The sequence below is a fragment of the Colletotrichum paranaense genome, assembly GCF_030867605.1.
Source record: "Colletotrichum paranaense strain IMI 384185 chromosome Unknown Scaffold_14.1, whole genome shotgun sequence".
NCBI classification, from domain to species: Eukaryota; Fungi; Ascomycota; class Sordariomycetes; order Glomerellales; family Glomerellaceae; genus Colletotrichum; species Colletotrichum paranaense.
Window position 1 is genome coordinate 796101 of NW_026848972.1, and position 15427 is coordinate 811527.

At 51.3% G+C, this 15427-nt stretch overlaps 2 protein-coding genes across 2 annotated transcripts; one reads left to right on the forward strand and one right to left on the reverse strand.

The window, feature by feature from the left end:
* Window positions 1-1615: 1615 nt before the first annotated feature.
* On the reverse strand, window positions 1616-9830 carry CPAR01_14111 (ubiquitin carboxyl-terminal hydrolase; the record flags this gene model as incomplete). Its single annotated transcript, XM_060498363.1, has 10 exons — window positions 1616-1713; window positions 1790-1846; window positions 1898-4890; window positions 4949-5058; window positions 5110-5326; window positions 5378-5681; window positions 5730-6087; window positions 6140-8837; window positions 8894-9059; window positions 9122-9830. The coding sequence occupies 10 exons, from the start codon at window positions 9828-9830 to the stop codon at window positions 1616-1618; spliced, it is 7710 nt and encodes a 2569-aa protein (XP_060343097.1).
* A 3358-nt stretch (window positions 9831-13188) lies between these two features.
* Window positions 13189-14050, forward strand: CPAR01_14112 (uncharacterized protein; the record flags this gene model as incomplete). The annotated part of the gene is made up of 3 exons (XM_060498364.1): window positions 13189-13253; window positions 13309-13359; window positions 13432-14050. The coding sequence occupies 3 exons, from the start codon at window positions 13189-13191 to the stop codon at window positions 14048-14050; spliced, it is 735 nt and encodes a 244-aa protein (XP_060343098.1).
* Window positions 14051-15427: the final 1377 nt, after the last annotated feature.

The window sequence follows — 15427 nt, forward strand, 5'->3', positions numbered from 1 at the left end:
AAGAGCTCGCTTTCTCATACACCATAAACGTCACTTGTCGTTCCCTTCCCAAAAAAAGAAAAAACCATCGGATGGACACCTTTCCCCTCCTCGTTAACTAACGGTTCTCGTAAACCAAAACAATCGCAGCCCAGCAACAAGTAACCCACCCATCCCCCCCCCCCTTCTCCATCCCTTCCAAGAAAAACCTCCTCATCGTACCTTACATTGCCAAGATCGCGGCACGGCATCAAATCGCAACCTCCAATATCCACTTCCGTAAAATCATCCTCACCCCCCCCCCCCAAATCGGTGCTTCGCTTCTCACTCATCACGCGGGGGGGGCCGCTGACCTGCGACCTGCGACCTGCGCGGCCCTCAGCCAAACGAGAAAAAAAAAAACGAGAAACAACCACCTACACGTCCCATCTACCTCACACCACGTCATCACCAGAGATCTAATTCCGGCCCTTCAGCCGCAACGTCATGAAAATCGCTTCCCACAGCGATTGCCCCCAGTCATCCCCGACCTCGGGTCTAAACACCCCATAGCCAGTTCTCAACCTCTACCCACCCATCATCCCCCATAAACGCCGGCCTCTCGCAGTATTCCCATACTCCGTAGACAACCCCCTCCCCCCCCGGACATCTAGGCCTGGCATGCCCCTCCTCGATTTCCAAAAGGGAGACAGAGAATTCCCATCCCCAGACCCTGGTTTGCTTCTCCTCCTTTTTCCAATCCATCTCTGTCTCCAAGAGTACTTCTGTAGATCTCTCCACGTGCCCACCCGACAACCATGCTGAGCGTCCCCCTGTCGCTCACCAATGAAATCCAACCTAGACTTCCACTTTCTGCAAGTTGACTGACCCCTCCATGGCCCGGCGGCTACGAGGGAGCCACAGGATACCACAGTGACCCAATAATCCTCCCGTCACCGTCACTTTATACTCTTTTAAGCTGCTTGGAAAAAACTAATATTGGAACAATCCCGTAGCATCATCACTATTTTGAACGCTCATCATGACATTACCCGTCTTCATATCCACTCACTAGCAAGAGCCGCGGGTACCACTTGATCTTCCATCGCTTCATCTCACCAGTCACTGTGCAGCTCTCAGCTCTTTACTTTACTCCTAATCGACTAGGCAAGTGTGCCAAAAATAATTCATAGACTTGATATCTCTCTATGAGACCCGGCTGCGAGGGGCTTGCTGATAATGCTGATCTCGGCATCAAGACCCATTTCTGGCTCTATCACACACTTCCTCGCAATCTCCGCATCCGCCTACTTCGTAGTCATCCGTCCAGAAGGGAAAAAAAAAGACCCAGTTTACAGCAATTCGTCAGAGGCCATGTATGAACCGGACCATGATACCCTGTCCCTTCGGCCGTTACTGCCCATCTGCTGGACTTGAAAACTTTTACCCTTCCTTGGGCCCTCAAACGCCTACACGCCATGTAAATGCAAGAAGCTTCCGCCGTCCATGTATAGCGCTCTCTGCTGCTAATTTCAGGACCCGTCCTTCGTCTCCTAGACGCCTTACGCGGTTGGCCTGTTTCCTACCACGTCGCACCATTTATGTTCACAAGTAATGTCGTAGTCGTTCAATTCGTCAGGGTCGCCGGGGGTTTCCGTCACTGGAGATCTGGCTCTGGAAGATCGCCAGCCGCCTGCATACTGATGTCTGCAATGCTTTCCAGCTGCTCAGAGGACCCGCACGAATTCTCCCAGTCTTGACGGCCGTTCAGTCAGCCGTCACGGTTCCGAGCCGAGGGTGTCTGAATCACTGTAGAGTCCTGGAGACATACCGGAGCCCTCATCCTCCAATTCTTCAACCGTCATGCGGCGCAATGGCTCAAGGACAGCTAGTATTGAGTGTTAGCAGTGACTCAATCGTCAAACACTTGATTACTTACAGTGGTAGAGGTTTTGGTATTCTGCAAAGGTAATGAGGCGATCATTTTCGAGCCCCAGATCGACCCCAAAGAAGGGTTCGCACTTGGCAATAATGGCCTGGAGGTGTTCGGTGGAACGCTTTGCCACCTGAGCACGTCGCTTGACAAAGTATTCCTGAAGGTATACCAGGCAGCTCATGGCAAGCTTCCGTGCCGTTGCGTTCATAGCAGCCGCCAAACTCTCGTCTTCGTCATCGAGCAAGTCATGGTTCTCGAACCACATACAGAGGAGGGTTTCCGTGCCCTGTCGCACATCTGCGTCGTAGTAGCCCAACAGAGGAGGTGCCCACATAGGGATAAACTCGACGTATTGAGGATACCGCATAACCCGAATCTCCTCTCTTTCGTTCTGCAGATGCACATAGGCAAGTCGGAAAAACTCCAGAAAGGCCTGCCCGTCCGTGTTTTGGAGTGCCCTGCACTGGAATGCTATCGTGCGGAAGAGGGCCTGAATATTGGCTGCGTTTCTGCTCTCTTGGGAGTATATCGCAGCTGCTCTGATGTAAGGCGCGTTGGAATACTGTACTGCGCCGCCTGTTATCGTATTCCTGAGGAGTGTGAAGACTCTGTTATCCATGTCGGGGCTCAGGTGAATGATCCTTTTGATGATCGATGTTGTGTAAGCAGGCTCTTGGTCGATATCGATCAGCTTTTTGACAAAAGTACTGCCTGCGTCTAGCTTCCACTCGTGGGTTAAGACGTTGATCTCTTCTGGGGTCCATGACATCTTCGGCGCCTGATGTTCCATGTAAATATCCAATCGCATCTCGGCACTTTCGACGATTGTGTGAACGTCGAGGACATCTTCTAGAGCGTCCATGAAGTGGTCGATTAGCTGGATGATCATTTCGTACGATGTTGAGCGCGTATTGCTGATACGACGAATGACGTTCGTAAGCATTCGAGCGTAGTTGCTGGGAAGGTCCATGTTGGCATCAGCAAAGACAATGCGTAGCACCCTGTAGAACCAATTTTCCGCCATGAGCACAGCAGTCTCCATTGTGCCCAATTGCGCAAAGGCCAGGATAGTCTGAAAAACTTCAGGCCATGACCTGATATTAGCGTGGAAATTGTTCCATAGCGCCTCGAGCAGCTGAACGCACTGCATTATAACAGGGTCTTCGACCAGCTCGTCCTGTGACAGCCCCCACATCTCTGGCCTAGAAGTTTTGATCTGCCGCAGGGCCGTGAGGAAGAGACTGCCGATCGAGTATCTGATGGCAGGGTCCGGGTTTCTCTGCAAAAGTTGCCGGAATGCCTCGTGCCTCTCCTGGAAGTAATCAAAGAAGTCCGCAGCGCAATTAGCACAGTTGACAATGGCATGCTCAATCTCGTCTCGATATTCTTCAAAGTCGGGGAGGTCTTTGGTTCGGGATGCAACTTGGTCAAGGTGGCCAAGGAACATGAACATCGCATGCTGCTCAACGACGTGTGTGTCAGAACATTTCCCACCGTTTCGCATCATGGCATGTTGGAACACCCGGAGCACGAATTTCGAGTGGTTTGGGTCGTAGAGGCAGTGTCTCCGTAGGAGCAACGTATTTTCCCCGTTGATATGGTCGATGACTTCGAGTGGGACCTCGACCTTCAATGGAGTCGGGATAGATTGGCGTTGCAACTTCTCTTGCTCTGCTTTCAACACCGAAGACCGTTGGTAGAAGAGCATGTATGCACTATACGTCTTGTCGTAAGCTATGCCGGTTTCCAGAGACCCATCCGTGCCACCAAAAGTCGACTCTTCCATCTTGGTTGGGTCCCAAGGGGTGACAAGGTCGTCATTGAACTCGAACCAAGCCTCCGAGGAGGCCGCCGTTGGTCTTTCCCGGATGTATGAGTAGTAATGACCGGATTCTGCCGTACCAGCGTGAACGAGCACACCGACCAACTCGAACATATCCTCTTCACCAGGCTCGGAGGGAGAGTCAAGGTGTCCAACAGTGTAGGGCCGCATGTCGATCTGGGTTGGAAACGAAAAGTAATCGTTGATCTTGCTTCTCATAAGCGTCCGCAGGTTGAAATCGAACCGTTTGAGATGGAAAATCAGATTATCTGGAATGTCCTTCAAACAAGCCCTCTTCACTGCGTCCACATGTCGGTCGCAGCTCGAGCATTTATACTTGTTGTCTCCTTCCATGATCTCCCCGTCGACATAAGCCTGGAGACTATCTTGGAGGGTGCTCTTGCCCTTGATATCGCACTGAATCGCCGAGAATGGCTCTAGTCGGTCAGAAACGTGTTCGCACTCCTTGGAGGCGACTTGCTGTACGAGCTGACCGCCGTAAAAGGATCTTAGCGTTTTTCTGTCATCTGCTGTTGAAAGCTGTCCTTCCCAGCGATCAAAAAGCAGGTTGTAGAATTCATCGACATCCATTTGGTTGTGAACGTCGATGACGGTCTCTTCATATGTCTTGATAGACCCGACAAGGAGGCTAGGATCGATGAATTTTCGAGAGCTCTCCTGCATGAAAGCGAAGAGTTTGCGCGTCTCTCTGAGCAGACCGTGGGTGTTCGATTGGGCTGGGATGCGGGCGTTCATCATGAATCGACGGAAGCCTGTATTCATGAAGAGCTGTGTGAAGAGCGAGTTCAGATAGCAAGTGTTGGACAGATTGCGGAGCCCGGCGTAGCCACAAGGAGCCCTCACGGCAGACATCCTGTCGAATGAAGGCTGTAATTCGTAGAGATATGGATCTGTCCTTCTGCATAAGCCGCGCCCCTCAGTAGTAAAGGAATGGGTGAGCAAACCGTTATCAAACTCATCGAACGGAACCAGCGATTCAAGAGCTTCTATCAAAGCAAGGAACTCGTATTCTCGATCGCGAACTAGGTCGAAGATGATCTCGGCGAGAATTCCTCTAGTATTCGTCGACAGGAGAAAATTTCGAATCGAACTCAGGCTATGCTGCCCTGGTTGCGGAAACAAGTGTCTCCAGAACAGCTTTCGGCCAAGGTTTCTGCGTTGATAGTCAGTATCGATGCGGAGTTTTCCATGGTACCCTGTTGTTCACTTACGCTGGAAGGCTGCTTTCCAAATCCACGTCCGATCCCTCGTCAAGGCAACTCTGGATAAGTCTCACTAAACCATTGGCCACAGCATCTTCGGTCCCGGCTTGCCCGAGTCGCTTGACATGGTCAGCACATTAATCTAAAAAGTCCGTCGCAGCGCTGCTTACCTCGGTAGAATCGTGCTCGAGTAGGAGCCTGCCACAGTCGCTGGCCAAAGCAGGAATGTCCACAACGGCAGCTTCATCGAATGCCATCTGATGTAGCAGGACGAGCGACAAGTCAAACACCTGCTGACACTGTTTGGGAGACTTTGCTGCTCTGATTATCAGTCGGTGCAACATTGGCCACAGGAATGCGCAGAACGAGTTGGTATTCGTGTTGGACCTGTTCGATGTGTCAGAGCTTGGCAGATGCTCTCTAGTATGTAATACGTACTCGTAGGGCACGATGACTCTTTCTTCCAATAGCTTGGCGACGTTTGCACGAATTGCATCTGACGGTTCATCGAGGAGTAAGATTCCCATCAACTCTTCGAGATCAGGCAACGCCTTCAGAGACATCCAGAAGGCAGAGTCGACGGCTGCGCTTCGAAGAATGGCCGAGAAAGTCGATGCGATGAGGGGAATCAAGCCGCTGTGGCTAGGAGCAGACACCGCGGACCGAAGGATCTCGATGAGGCGGTCTGCAGGCGCCATAGCTACCGGCTTGGGCCGTACATCGATCTCGTCGATATCAGGGTCTATTGCGACGTTAGATTGTCTAAGTCTTAAAGATCTCCGCAACTCACCTCTGAAAGTCAGTCCGTAGACGTTCATGAAGTTGTAAGTCAGGCGGTTCTGGAGAGCTCCAGAGGCACAGTCACCAAGGATTTCACGATCGGAGATCGCCGCCACAACCAGCGCCCTCACCCTGACGAGCGCGTCTAGATACGCGTCAACATCTGCATCAACGGCATCGGTAAGTGTCGCCGCAGCCTCGGTCAGTCGACGGCCGGCAGCTCCTATGTACTCCGTCATGGCGTACAGGGCATATAGCGACTTGAATGGCTGGCCCGAAGGAAAAACTTGTCGATATGAGGCATCTGACGAATCGAAGGTAGCCAACATGTTTGTATCGGCAGGCAACCCCGTGAGAAACGTGTGCATCTGTGACTGAGTTAGCTCATTGAGACCAGGCCTAGATAATTCGAGTGCAAACCTCTGTGGCAATGACCTCTTTCATACTCAAAAAGTCCCAAAGCTGCTCGAAGTGGCCCAGGATTTCTATTTCCAAGAGGGAGGCACCTGGCTTGATTCTAGACGCCATGGCTGTACCGTTCTCCTCCCGTTTGACCAGGATGAGACCATCGTGGATCTTCAAGTCTTCGAGAGACTGACAAACGTTATTTTCGTTGGGTGCAAACGGGTGGCCGCGGTAGTAAATGCGGTAGTTATCGAAGCCCGTTGCTTGCCTGATGGTGGCTAAAAGGGAGGCGGCTGTATTCTGCCGTCCGACTTCGAGAGGAATGATGTCTGTCTGCTTGTTCCCATCGAAGGACTGGACTTTGAGCTCAGCTGACTCTCCTTCGGCTATACTCGGCGAGCCAGGTGTCAAGGCGCGGAGGTCGGGAGCAGAGAAGTGGTCCTTGGCTTGGTGAGCTTTCATAAAGTGCCGCAGAACCGCAAGAGATCGGCTGAAAGTTCGCTCTTGTTCCAGAGTCTGCTCCTCGGTTGATATGATAGCCATAGACTCATCGTCGCTAGGCTTGCTGCCGTCGGAAGCCTCCAGCCGCTTCGCAGCGTCTAGCATCTGCTCGAGGCATCGATTTACGAGGCCCAGATGAACCTGGCAAGCTCTGTGATGAGGGTATGCCATAATAGACTTACTATCGACATAGATGTCACCTACGAGCGTCTGAATCGCAGCATCCACGAATGGCAGGTCTTTGGCAACCATAACTCCATCTTCAGCGTCAAGAATCATGCGCCAAAGCTGTTCAACTCCGCTCTGCGCGAGACTCTCAACGTCATCCAGTATGATATCATTGATGTCATTGACACGGGGAAGAACGGCGTTTCTGACGAATTCCAATGCTCCTCCGCAGAGACAATTGCGGGGAAGATTCGGTAGGTAGTCGCTGAAGCAGACTGATAGGAAAGGGTTGCCAAATGCTGTTTTGGGGAGGGAGTTCAGAATCTTCCAGCCGTCGTCCCGGTCGTCTTGACTCGCTGCACCATGGCCCACAAGCATATCCCAAAGGCGTGGACCCAGGTCTGATGTGACTGTTGACGGCTCGTAAGCCAGGATATTGGTAATGAGATCTCTTCGAGAATGGTTGACCGCTCCGCCGAGGGTCCTTCTGATGCCATTGTGCTTCCCTTGCTCAATCGCATGCTCAAGTTCATCAATAACCAATGATGTCAAGTTATGGTCTGTCGTCAAGGTTCGTAGCTCGGACGCCACAGCAGGCCGTAATGCCATTGAGAGACATGACAAAGTGCCCAATGTCGTCGATGTCTTTGCAGCGATATCTTTGATGCAGTCGAAGTAGATCTCTTTCCGCACTTCGGGTTCAATACCGTCTCTCACTAGTTCTCTGAACTTGTTCATTGCAAAGTGATGAACGTCTGGGTAAGCAACGACCGAATCCGAAACATATATCGAGGATTCTCGCAAAAGTCGGATGCAGATACTCAACGGCAGCACGCTCTGCGACTCGCCCGCAATTTGGGTTTTGTGCTGAAGAGACTTCAGGCTTTGGTCGCAAAGTCCCCGTAAAGATGCGGTGAAATTCTCGATGGGCAAGGTTTGCATCTTCTCGCACAAGTAGTGCAGCTCCTCCTTGGAGAACAAGTTTGTGATGCCCGTTGTCATGCGAATCAAAGCTTCTGAAACTCGTGGATCTTGAGCAGTGGTGATGGTCTGCCATAGCAGATCGGTTTGCCCGCTACGATATAGGCGAGTAACGACCAGGAACCCGACGATATTACCGCTCTCGACTGTGATTTCGGGATGGCATGTCGGTCCCAAGATGTAGTCGACTAACTTGGTTCGAAGAAGGTACTCGGCCACGTAATTCAAAAACTGCTTGCACTCCTCATCTTCATTGTCGCTGTACCTCTTCCAGCAGGTAACCAGATCATGGCACATGTTCGATGCTGCCAGGACACGCAGCTGCATCTGACTCGACGTGATGAGCTTTCCGTATATTCCAAGTCGCCATTCCAGCGAGATGGCCTCTGGGATGAATTTGGAGGGCAACTCAGGGTGTTTCTGCTGGTACGCTCTCAGGCGCTCTGTGGCCAGTCTGTGTTCACCGTTGAGGCAGATTTTGAAAACCTCCGAAAGCGAATGAATGAGATTTGTTGTCGTGTCGTTTGAGAGCTGAGTTACCTTGTTTTCGATCGTTGCGGAAAACGCGTTGGAAGCTAGGTTGTACAGCAAATGACCGTCCGCCACTCTTACTTTCGCCATCTCTAGGCTCTGGGGGGAGGCTTCTCGGTGGATACCCTGAACAACCTTTTGAAGGATATGTGCAGCAACGCTGCAAATCGGCGCGAGTACGTCCATCAAATGTTGATATCTCGGCGCATTGCTCAAGTGTATCTGAGCTAGCTTGATCAATCCTTTGATACCACCGATTCCCGCCTGGAAAGTGTTCAGCATGTCAGTGCTGAGCAGCTCTTCGTCAGGTATTTGACCGTTCTGAGCCCGGCTATGTTCTCTCTTAGCGAATGACGTCAAGGGCTGCAAAAAGCGAAAGAGAAGAAATTCCGGCTGACGCCGTTCGTCGCCTGGAGACATCTGAAAAGCCTGAGCTGTGATGAAATCGAATTCGACAAAATGAGCGGTCATCCTGGCATAGGCGTGAAAAAATTGGCCAATCGTTTGCCGTGTTTCCAGTGGGATAGGATGTCTGAAGAAGATGTGTGAGTAAGTAACCATTTAAATAAGACGAATCAGAGTACTTACTTTCTAGTCGCCAAAGCCCAGGCGATTTCGGGAAACATGTGCCAAAAGGTGTGATAAGCCACTTGAGACTCGTAGGCGACCCTGCCACCAACAAGGCCAACGTATTTGACGTATGAGACCATCCAGGCATACAGAGACTCTAGCACAGCTTCTTCCGGGGGCGCTTCTATACTCAGTTAGACCGGTACAAGCTTTCTTGAGCTTGAGCTTGAGCTGCGCAGCACTCACGGGAACTTAGATATTGAACTAGCTTCGTGACAGTATCAGGAAGTGACTCGTGAGCCTCGTGGTACGGAAAATCGGGGGTAGGGTCGAAGGATGCAGCATCCTCGCGAATGATACTGACATCGTCGTCGTACGGAGCATCCTGGTCATCGTCGGTTATTGCAACCACCTCGACCTCGGGGCTCTGTGGGCTTGACGACGAAGAAGGTGGGGTATCTGTGATCTCGATAGGAGCTTGCGCCATGTCGACTTCGCCCAGGTCTTCAACGCTCTTCTTCACACCTTCCGAAAGTTCAGTTGGTGGGTCTGGTATGGTCCGGGGTGTCGGCGACACAGGAGAGGAGGAGAAAGGATCGGGCTGGGTGGCATTGCGTAGGTTTATCGTGACCCGGCTAGAGGAAGGTTCTGTCGGAGGCTCTCGAACTGTCGACTGCCGTTCTGGTGTTTGCGGGGTAGAGGAATGTGTGTCTATCTTCATGGCAGAGTCTTGTGTGGCAGCTTCGTCGGGGCGGTTTGCCGCTGGTGAGCTCGAGGTATCGATGCTCGCTTTGGTACTGTCGACGGAGAGGCTCCGGGAGCCACCAGACATGGACGTTCGGCGTCGTTTCCTAGAAGAATCGTCGCCGTCGGTGAAGGGGTTCGGCCTCGTTGAGCTAGGCTCTGAGGAGACCGCGCGATCTGGTGCTTCCGAGGATCCTGTTGGTAGGTCCATCTGGTTGATGCAATGAAGTATTGCAGCGCGGGTCCTGGAGCTCCAGAGACGTCACTCGGGCGCGAGAGACGACTCGGTAGCAGCTGGTCGAAATTAGCATGTGGGTTCTTTTGTCGGCTGGTAGTGATGATTGGAGCCGCGATGGAGGTATGTTGGCGTAGTGATGATGGGGGGTTGTTTTTTTTTCTCTTGGAGAAGTGGATAACAGATGGTGATCAGGCTGCAGCAGCTTGATCCCTCAAAGCAAAGGCGAGAGAAGGTAAGGTGAAAAAGTCGGGGAGGTCGGCGCTAAGATGTCAAGGTGAGGGTGACAGTGACGATAGCAACGTGCAGGCTGAGGTCTAACGCAGCAAGAACGTCAAATGGAAAGCACACGGCGGCGTGTCGAAGGTGGGCTTTTTTGGGGAGGGAGCAGGGGTTGCACGTCGGTCCTTTCGGGTACTTAAAAGAGACGCGGTGCAGGCGTGGAGGACGTGAATCCACTAGAGCTAAGAGCTTTGGAGGGGGAGGGGGGGACTCGTCTGTTTTGGAGACGAACAGATTGGGGGGAAGAGAGATGAGGTAATGAGGAAGAATGGCAGAGACCTAGGTACCTGCTTTGGTGCAAGATTTGGAGGAGCAGGGCATGTACCTTACCTTTGGGTGGTGGGAGTGTTGGTAGTTGTAGCTCCCGTCTGTGAGAAATGGAACCTTTGAGCTTCCGGTAAATCTTGGCTCGCGTTATGAGATAAGTAAGGTACCTAGTAAGGTGTGTAGCTACGATAGCTTGACTATGTACCTTACCTCAAGGCGCTTGGCGAAAAGTAGGTAGAAGGGCGATGCGCAGGTGAAAGATGTTCGGGAGTGAAAAGAGCTGGATTGAGTCTGAAGAGAGGTGTTAGATGAACATTCGATGTCTGCCTTTACATAATTTTTCTCCTTGCGTGACAGACCCAAGGCATACCTCTCTGGGTCTCTCTGGCTTACCTACCTAGGACAGCACTCGCCGGTCAGAGTGGTTGAGGATAAGGTGCTGGCAGAAGCTTTTGGACGATAAGATAGATCCTCGAGATGATAGGTGCGGGGTGGGGTGCCGGTGCAATGCGAGGTCTTTGGTGCCCATGTGGCTCAAGCTCAAGGAGAATAGGTACCTACCTACCGGAACGAATAATCAGGGCACCAAGGTACCTGAGGCACCAGAGACGAAAGTGGAGACAGCCAGAGATGGCGGGACCTTCTAGGCGTAGGTAGATAGGTACCTTGCAAGTTGCACATCAGGCTCTCGCGACACATGGAAGGTGACGGCGACATCAAGCAGCCCTTCTCTTTGCTGACCATCACCTTATTTTTGCTTTGCGATGAATCATTATCGCTAAATTTCCAAGGAGTTCCATCTTTTGCTTGGAAGAACAATTACAATCTGATGGATTGGCAACAGACAAGCAGCCAACTCTGCTTAAGTACTGAAACTACAATCGGTCCACAGGTTGTGGCTCAAGGGTGAGGGAGGAGCACAAATCATGGTCTGTACCTGCCTAACTCAAGTCACACAAATAGACAGGACAAGAATGGGAAGCTACATAGAAACAAGTAGCGGTCAATTGTATTTATGAAAAACTTCAGCTCTCGTCTCTTCCTAGGGAGAGGTTTCGGCCTTTCATTCACGAAATGCATCCAGGTAAAGAAAGGAATGGCTATACTCCAGCAACGTGAGACAAAAAAAATGAGGTATTGTCATTGATCAATGCACTCAGGTACAGCAACCAGTGAGTGACCAGCCCAAAGACGTTGACAATAGGTAGTGCACCTTGTCAAGGACATTCTAACGCCCAAATGCGACTTGAAGTCAAATGTGCTCGTATCTCCAAGTTTGGCCTGAGCTCTGGAAATGCGCCAAAGGAATTTTGGCCGAGGGTATGCCGTCAAATATCATAATCACTTTTTAGCGTCCACTGACCAGAGTTGGTCAATCCATACTACTTGAAATGTCAAGATGCGCCTATGGAAGCTCGAACAGCATCGTCTTCAGTGTCGAAGTCCTTTGGAGAGCACGAGATAGAATGGAGTTCATGAATCTCGACAGAGAGTCCTCCGTACTTCTTGGGGCGAGAGATGACCCTGGATGGGTAGCTTGGTTCACCGGCTGCTCATAGCAGGCAGCAACCCAAAGCCGGGCTCCTCCATGTTCCGGTCTACCTAGTTCCATCCATAAGGTACGATCGTGTGTCTGTACGGGATCAGTCGGAGTCCCAGCTTGTTATTACATCGGCGACCTTGGGTATGCCCAGGGCAAAATGCCTAGGCAGAGCAGCCTCCGACCCGTCCCAGAGCATTGTCACATTTGAGTCGTCTCATATGAGCACTCTCTTTCGGAGTCCAGTCTCGTATCGGAACCGACCAGATGACACATGAAAAGCTTCCGTCACTTTGGTCATAACTCAACGTCGCATTCGGCCTCTCGGCGACCCTTGCGCGACCCGGCTCTTCCATCCGCAGCTGTCTGTCCGTGCCCCCCGAGGGGCTTGGAGCTCATGCGGGGCCGGTATTCCTAGCGGCCCATGTCCATGCAAACTCGCCTCAACGACCCCAACGTCGACATTCAGCCGACTGCCCGCATCGACATCATTGGGATCAGGTACCTCAGAGAGCTCAAGAGGGCGTCCAAAGGCCCTAGTCAAGGACCGACCTCTGTCACTACCTACTTTCCAGCCGTGTGCCAAGCTCCTGGCCCGACTCATCATCACCCTCCAACTTCCAAAGTTTGAAGCTTTCGATGCCCGTTCATCTGTTTCCTTCCTCTAATGATCCATCATGTGGCGCTAGTGCCACTTCGCTTATCTGTCTATCGGCCGCTAAAGCCAATTACCTTAGTCCCCTTGTTGCTTACGACTGACGAGTTTTATTTTTGTCCTTATTTCTTTTCTTTGGGCAACGACTCGCAAGTGTTGGTATTGATCCCTCCAGCCGTGCATTTTGGTCAACAACCAATTGCATGACACCTCCTGCTATAATTATCCCGATTGGAAAAGCCAAGTTCAACTCGATTGTTTGCTGTTTCCTACAAGCATCGACCAAGCCTTACGGGCCAATACCCATCCATGATTTGAACTTCTCGAGCACCAGCCACCCAACTCCAACTTTCAACTTTTGGTTTGCTAGCCCCTGAACTACTTCCAGTGGACCGTCAAATCCAACGTCTCTCAGTTGCAACAGAAATTCACAGGGCAACCATTACGCTCTACTCGTCTGCTCATTCAGCTGCTTCACCTGGAAACTCACTCTCTGGGGCACGGTACTGGTTTCGCTCTCGACTCGAGTCCTTGACTTGCATACCAAACGACCAATCGTGACGTCTGGTCACGTTGAGTAAGACATCAAAATGGCCAACCAACTGCGTAAAAAGTTGGTGCATTCAGTTGGCACACCATTTTCAGCAGTACAATGGTAGGAGTGCTTTTGAAAGGTCTATTTAAGTACTCGAATTGCTTACACACTGCAGGCCCGAGGTCGCCTTTGAAGATCAAGACGCCATTCTAGAGTTACTTTGCAGGTACTTCTTTGAGATTCATACTCGGGCTACTGGCACATGTCTACATTGAAATTGAGCTAACCAGACACACAGTCTGTTGACACCACTGGGTCAACACCGTCAAAGGCACGTTAAGCCTTCGGAAGGCAAACGGGCCGCCAAAAGGAAGAGAAAGGAAGAAGGAGCTGCTGGCAAGGAGCCCGAGAAGAGCGAACGTCCACCACTGCCAGAAATCGCGTCTTTCGTCGACGTTGGTCTGGCAAGCATCACCCGCAACCTCGAACGACTCGCATCGACGCAGCAAGGATTAGAGCCAGACACCGATGGAGCCAGCACGGCGACAGTCCCCCCTGCTCCATATGCCCTTATTTTCGTCGCCCGCTCCGGCCAGTCATCGGCCTTCAACTGTCAACTGCCGCAGATGGTAGCCGTGGCCTCCAATACCGCTGCATCAGCGTCCGCAACAAGATTAGTCGGATACTCCAAGCCATGTGGCGAGAAACTCAGCGCTGCCGTCGGTATCCCGAGGGTCTCGTCGATTGGAATCCGGGTGGGTGCCCCAATGTCGAAGGCGCTGGTAGACTACGTTCAGAAGCACGTCTCGCCTATCCACGTCGCTTGGTTGGACGAGGCAAAGGATGCTGTCTACCGTTCCACGCAGTTGAAGGTGGAAGAAAAGATGGTACCGGCCAAGAAGAGCGGCAAGGCATAAGATAATAGGAAACGCCAAATTTCTGCTCGACTTGAAAGAATTCCTACAGCGAAATACAGATGGCGATGAGATACCCATAGCTCGCCCAGCAATGCAAATCGACCTGCCAACTCGAATACCCAGATTTTCCCATTCTGCCCTCGCTGAATTAGCTTTTATTTGATGGTATGCATATGCTAGATATTCGAGGTAAATAAGGGGACTGATTGTCAGTACATGTGCCTCTCCCATTCACCCATGACGAGGAAGAGCGACGCCCACAAATGTAAGCGAAAATTGTCTTGTACAGGTGCTTTGGCATTATGCTGGCTCCCTGCTTGATATCTGAAGTAGACGTCTCTTCTTCTTCTTCTTCTTCTTCTTCTTCAACATGAACCTCAGCTGACGAGTGCCAGATAAGGCGGATATCCAATAAAGAGCTCTGTGATTCTTCTGTTTTGTTACTTTTGCTGCAGCTATGTGCTAGCCCTTCACGCCCAGCCTAGCAGCCCGTCAAGCCTTCCCACATGAATCGGTGGCCCTATGGGACAAGAAGAGCAGCATACTTCTACTCTCCAACATCATCTGGTGATAGTCCTCACACCTTCCCAATAAAAACATTTCTTCCGTCCCATATACTTGTCCCAGCAACCGTCCCAAAGACCCATTCCGTCCCATTATCTGTTGCCGTCTCATTTTTCTCTATGCCCTAAGCCGGGTGAACCATATTTGTTTACTCTGATTTTTCTTCCAAAGCAACCTGCCTATGCCTGCCTTTGACCCCTGGATTTTCTCCCAAGCTCCTACCTTCCTCGAAGATCACCTGCCCCAGCAACCTTACCTTCCCTTTTTGTCCAGGTTGGCAAGGCAAGCTATTTTTCCTCGCTGGACCACCGGGCAAGGTTCCTTCTCTACATCTCATAGACAGTCTCGCGTCCTTGCACTCGACTACTCTTCTCAGCGCTCGTCAGTTTTACCTACCCGAGTCCCTATCCAAACATATCTGGTTTCCCACCTTGGGCGCCGTCCCCAGCCAGCATTCACATTGACGCCGAATTTAGCAGGACACCAACAGACGAGTTTTCTCTTTCCAGCAACGAGAAAAAGGCAGAGAAAGAGGCTCTACCTAGGCAAGGTCAGTACTAAACATCCTCTTCATTTCTTTCCTTCAAGGTTCATCTACTCGGTTGAGGGCATTTCTCTACGAAGGCCCCTTCCTTGGGATAACGAGCTTGATGTCGCGTATGCCTTTTCATATTTTATGCCTTTCACAATCATGACACTCTGTGCCGAAATCTTCGACTTCAACACTTTCTATATCTTCTGCATTGCGTTTGCTGAATGCTTCCAAACCATTGACCATTGATCGGCAGATATCCCGGTCTATTTCCAGGTGCA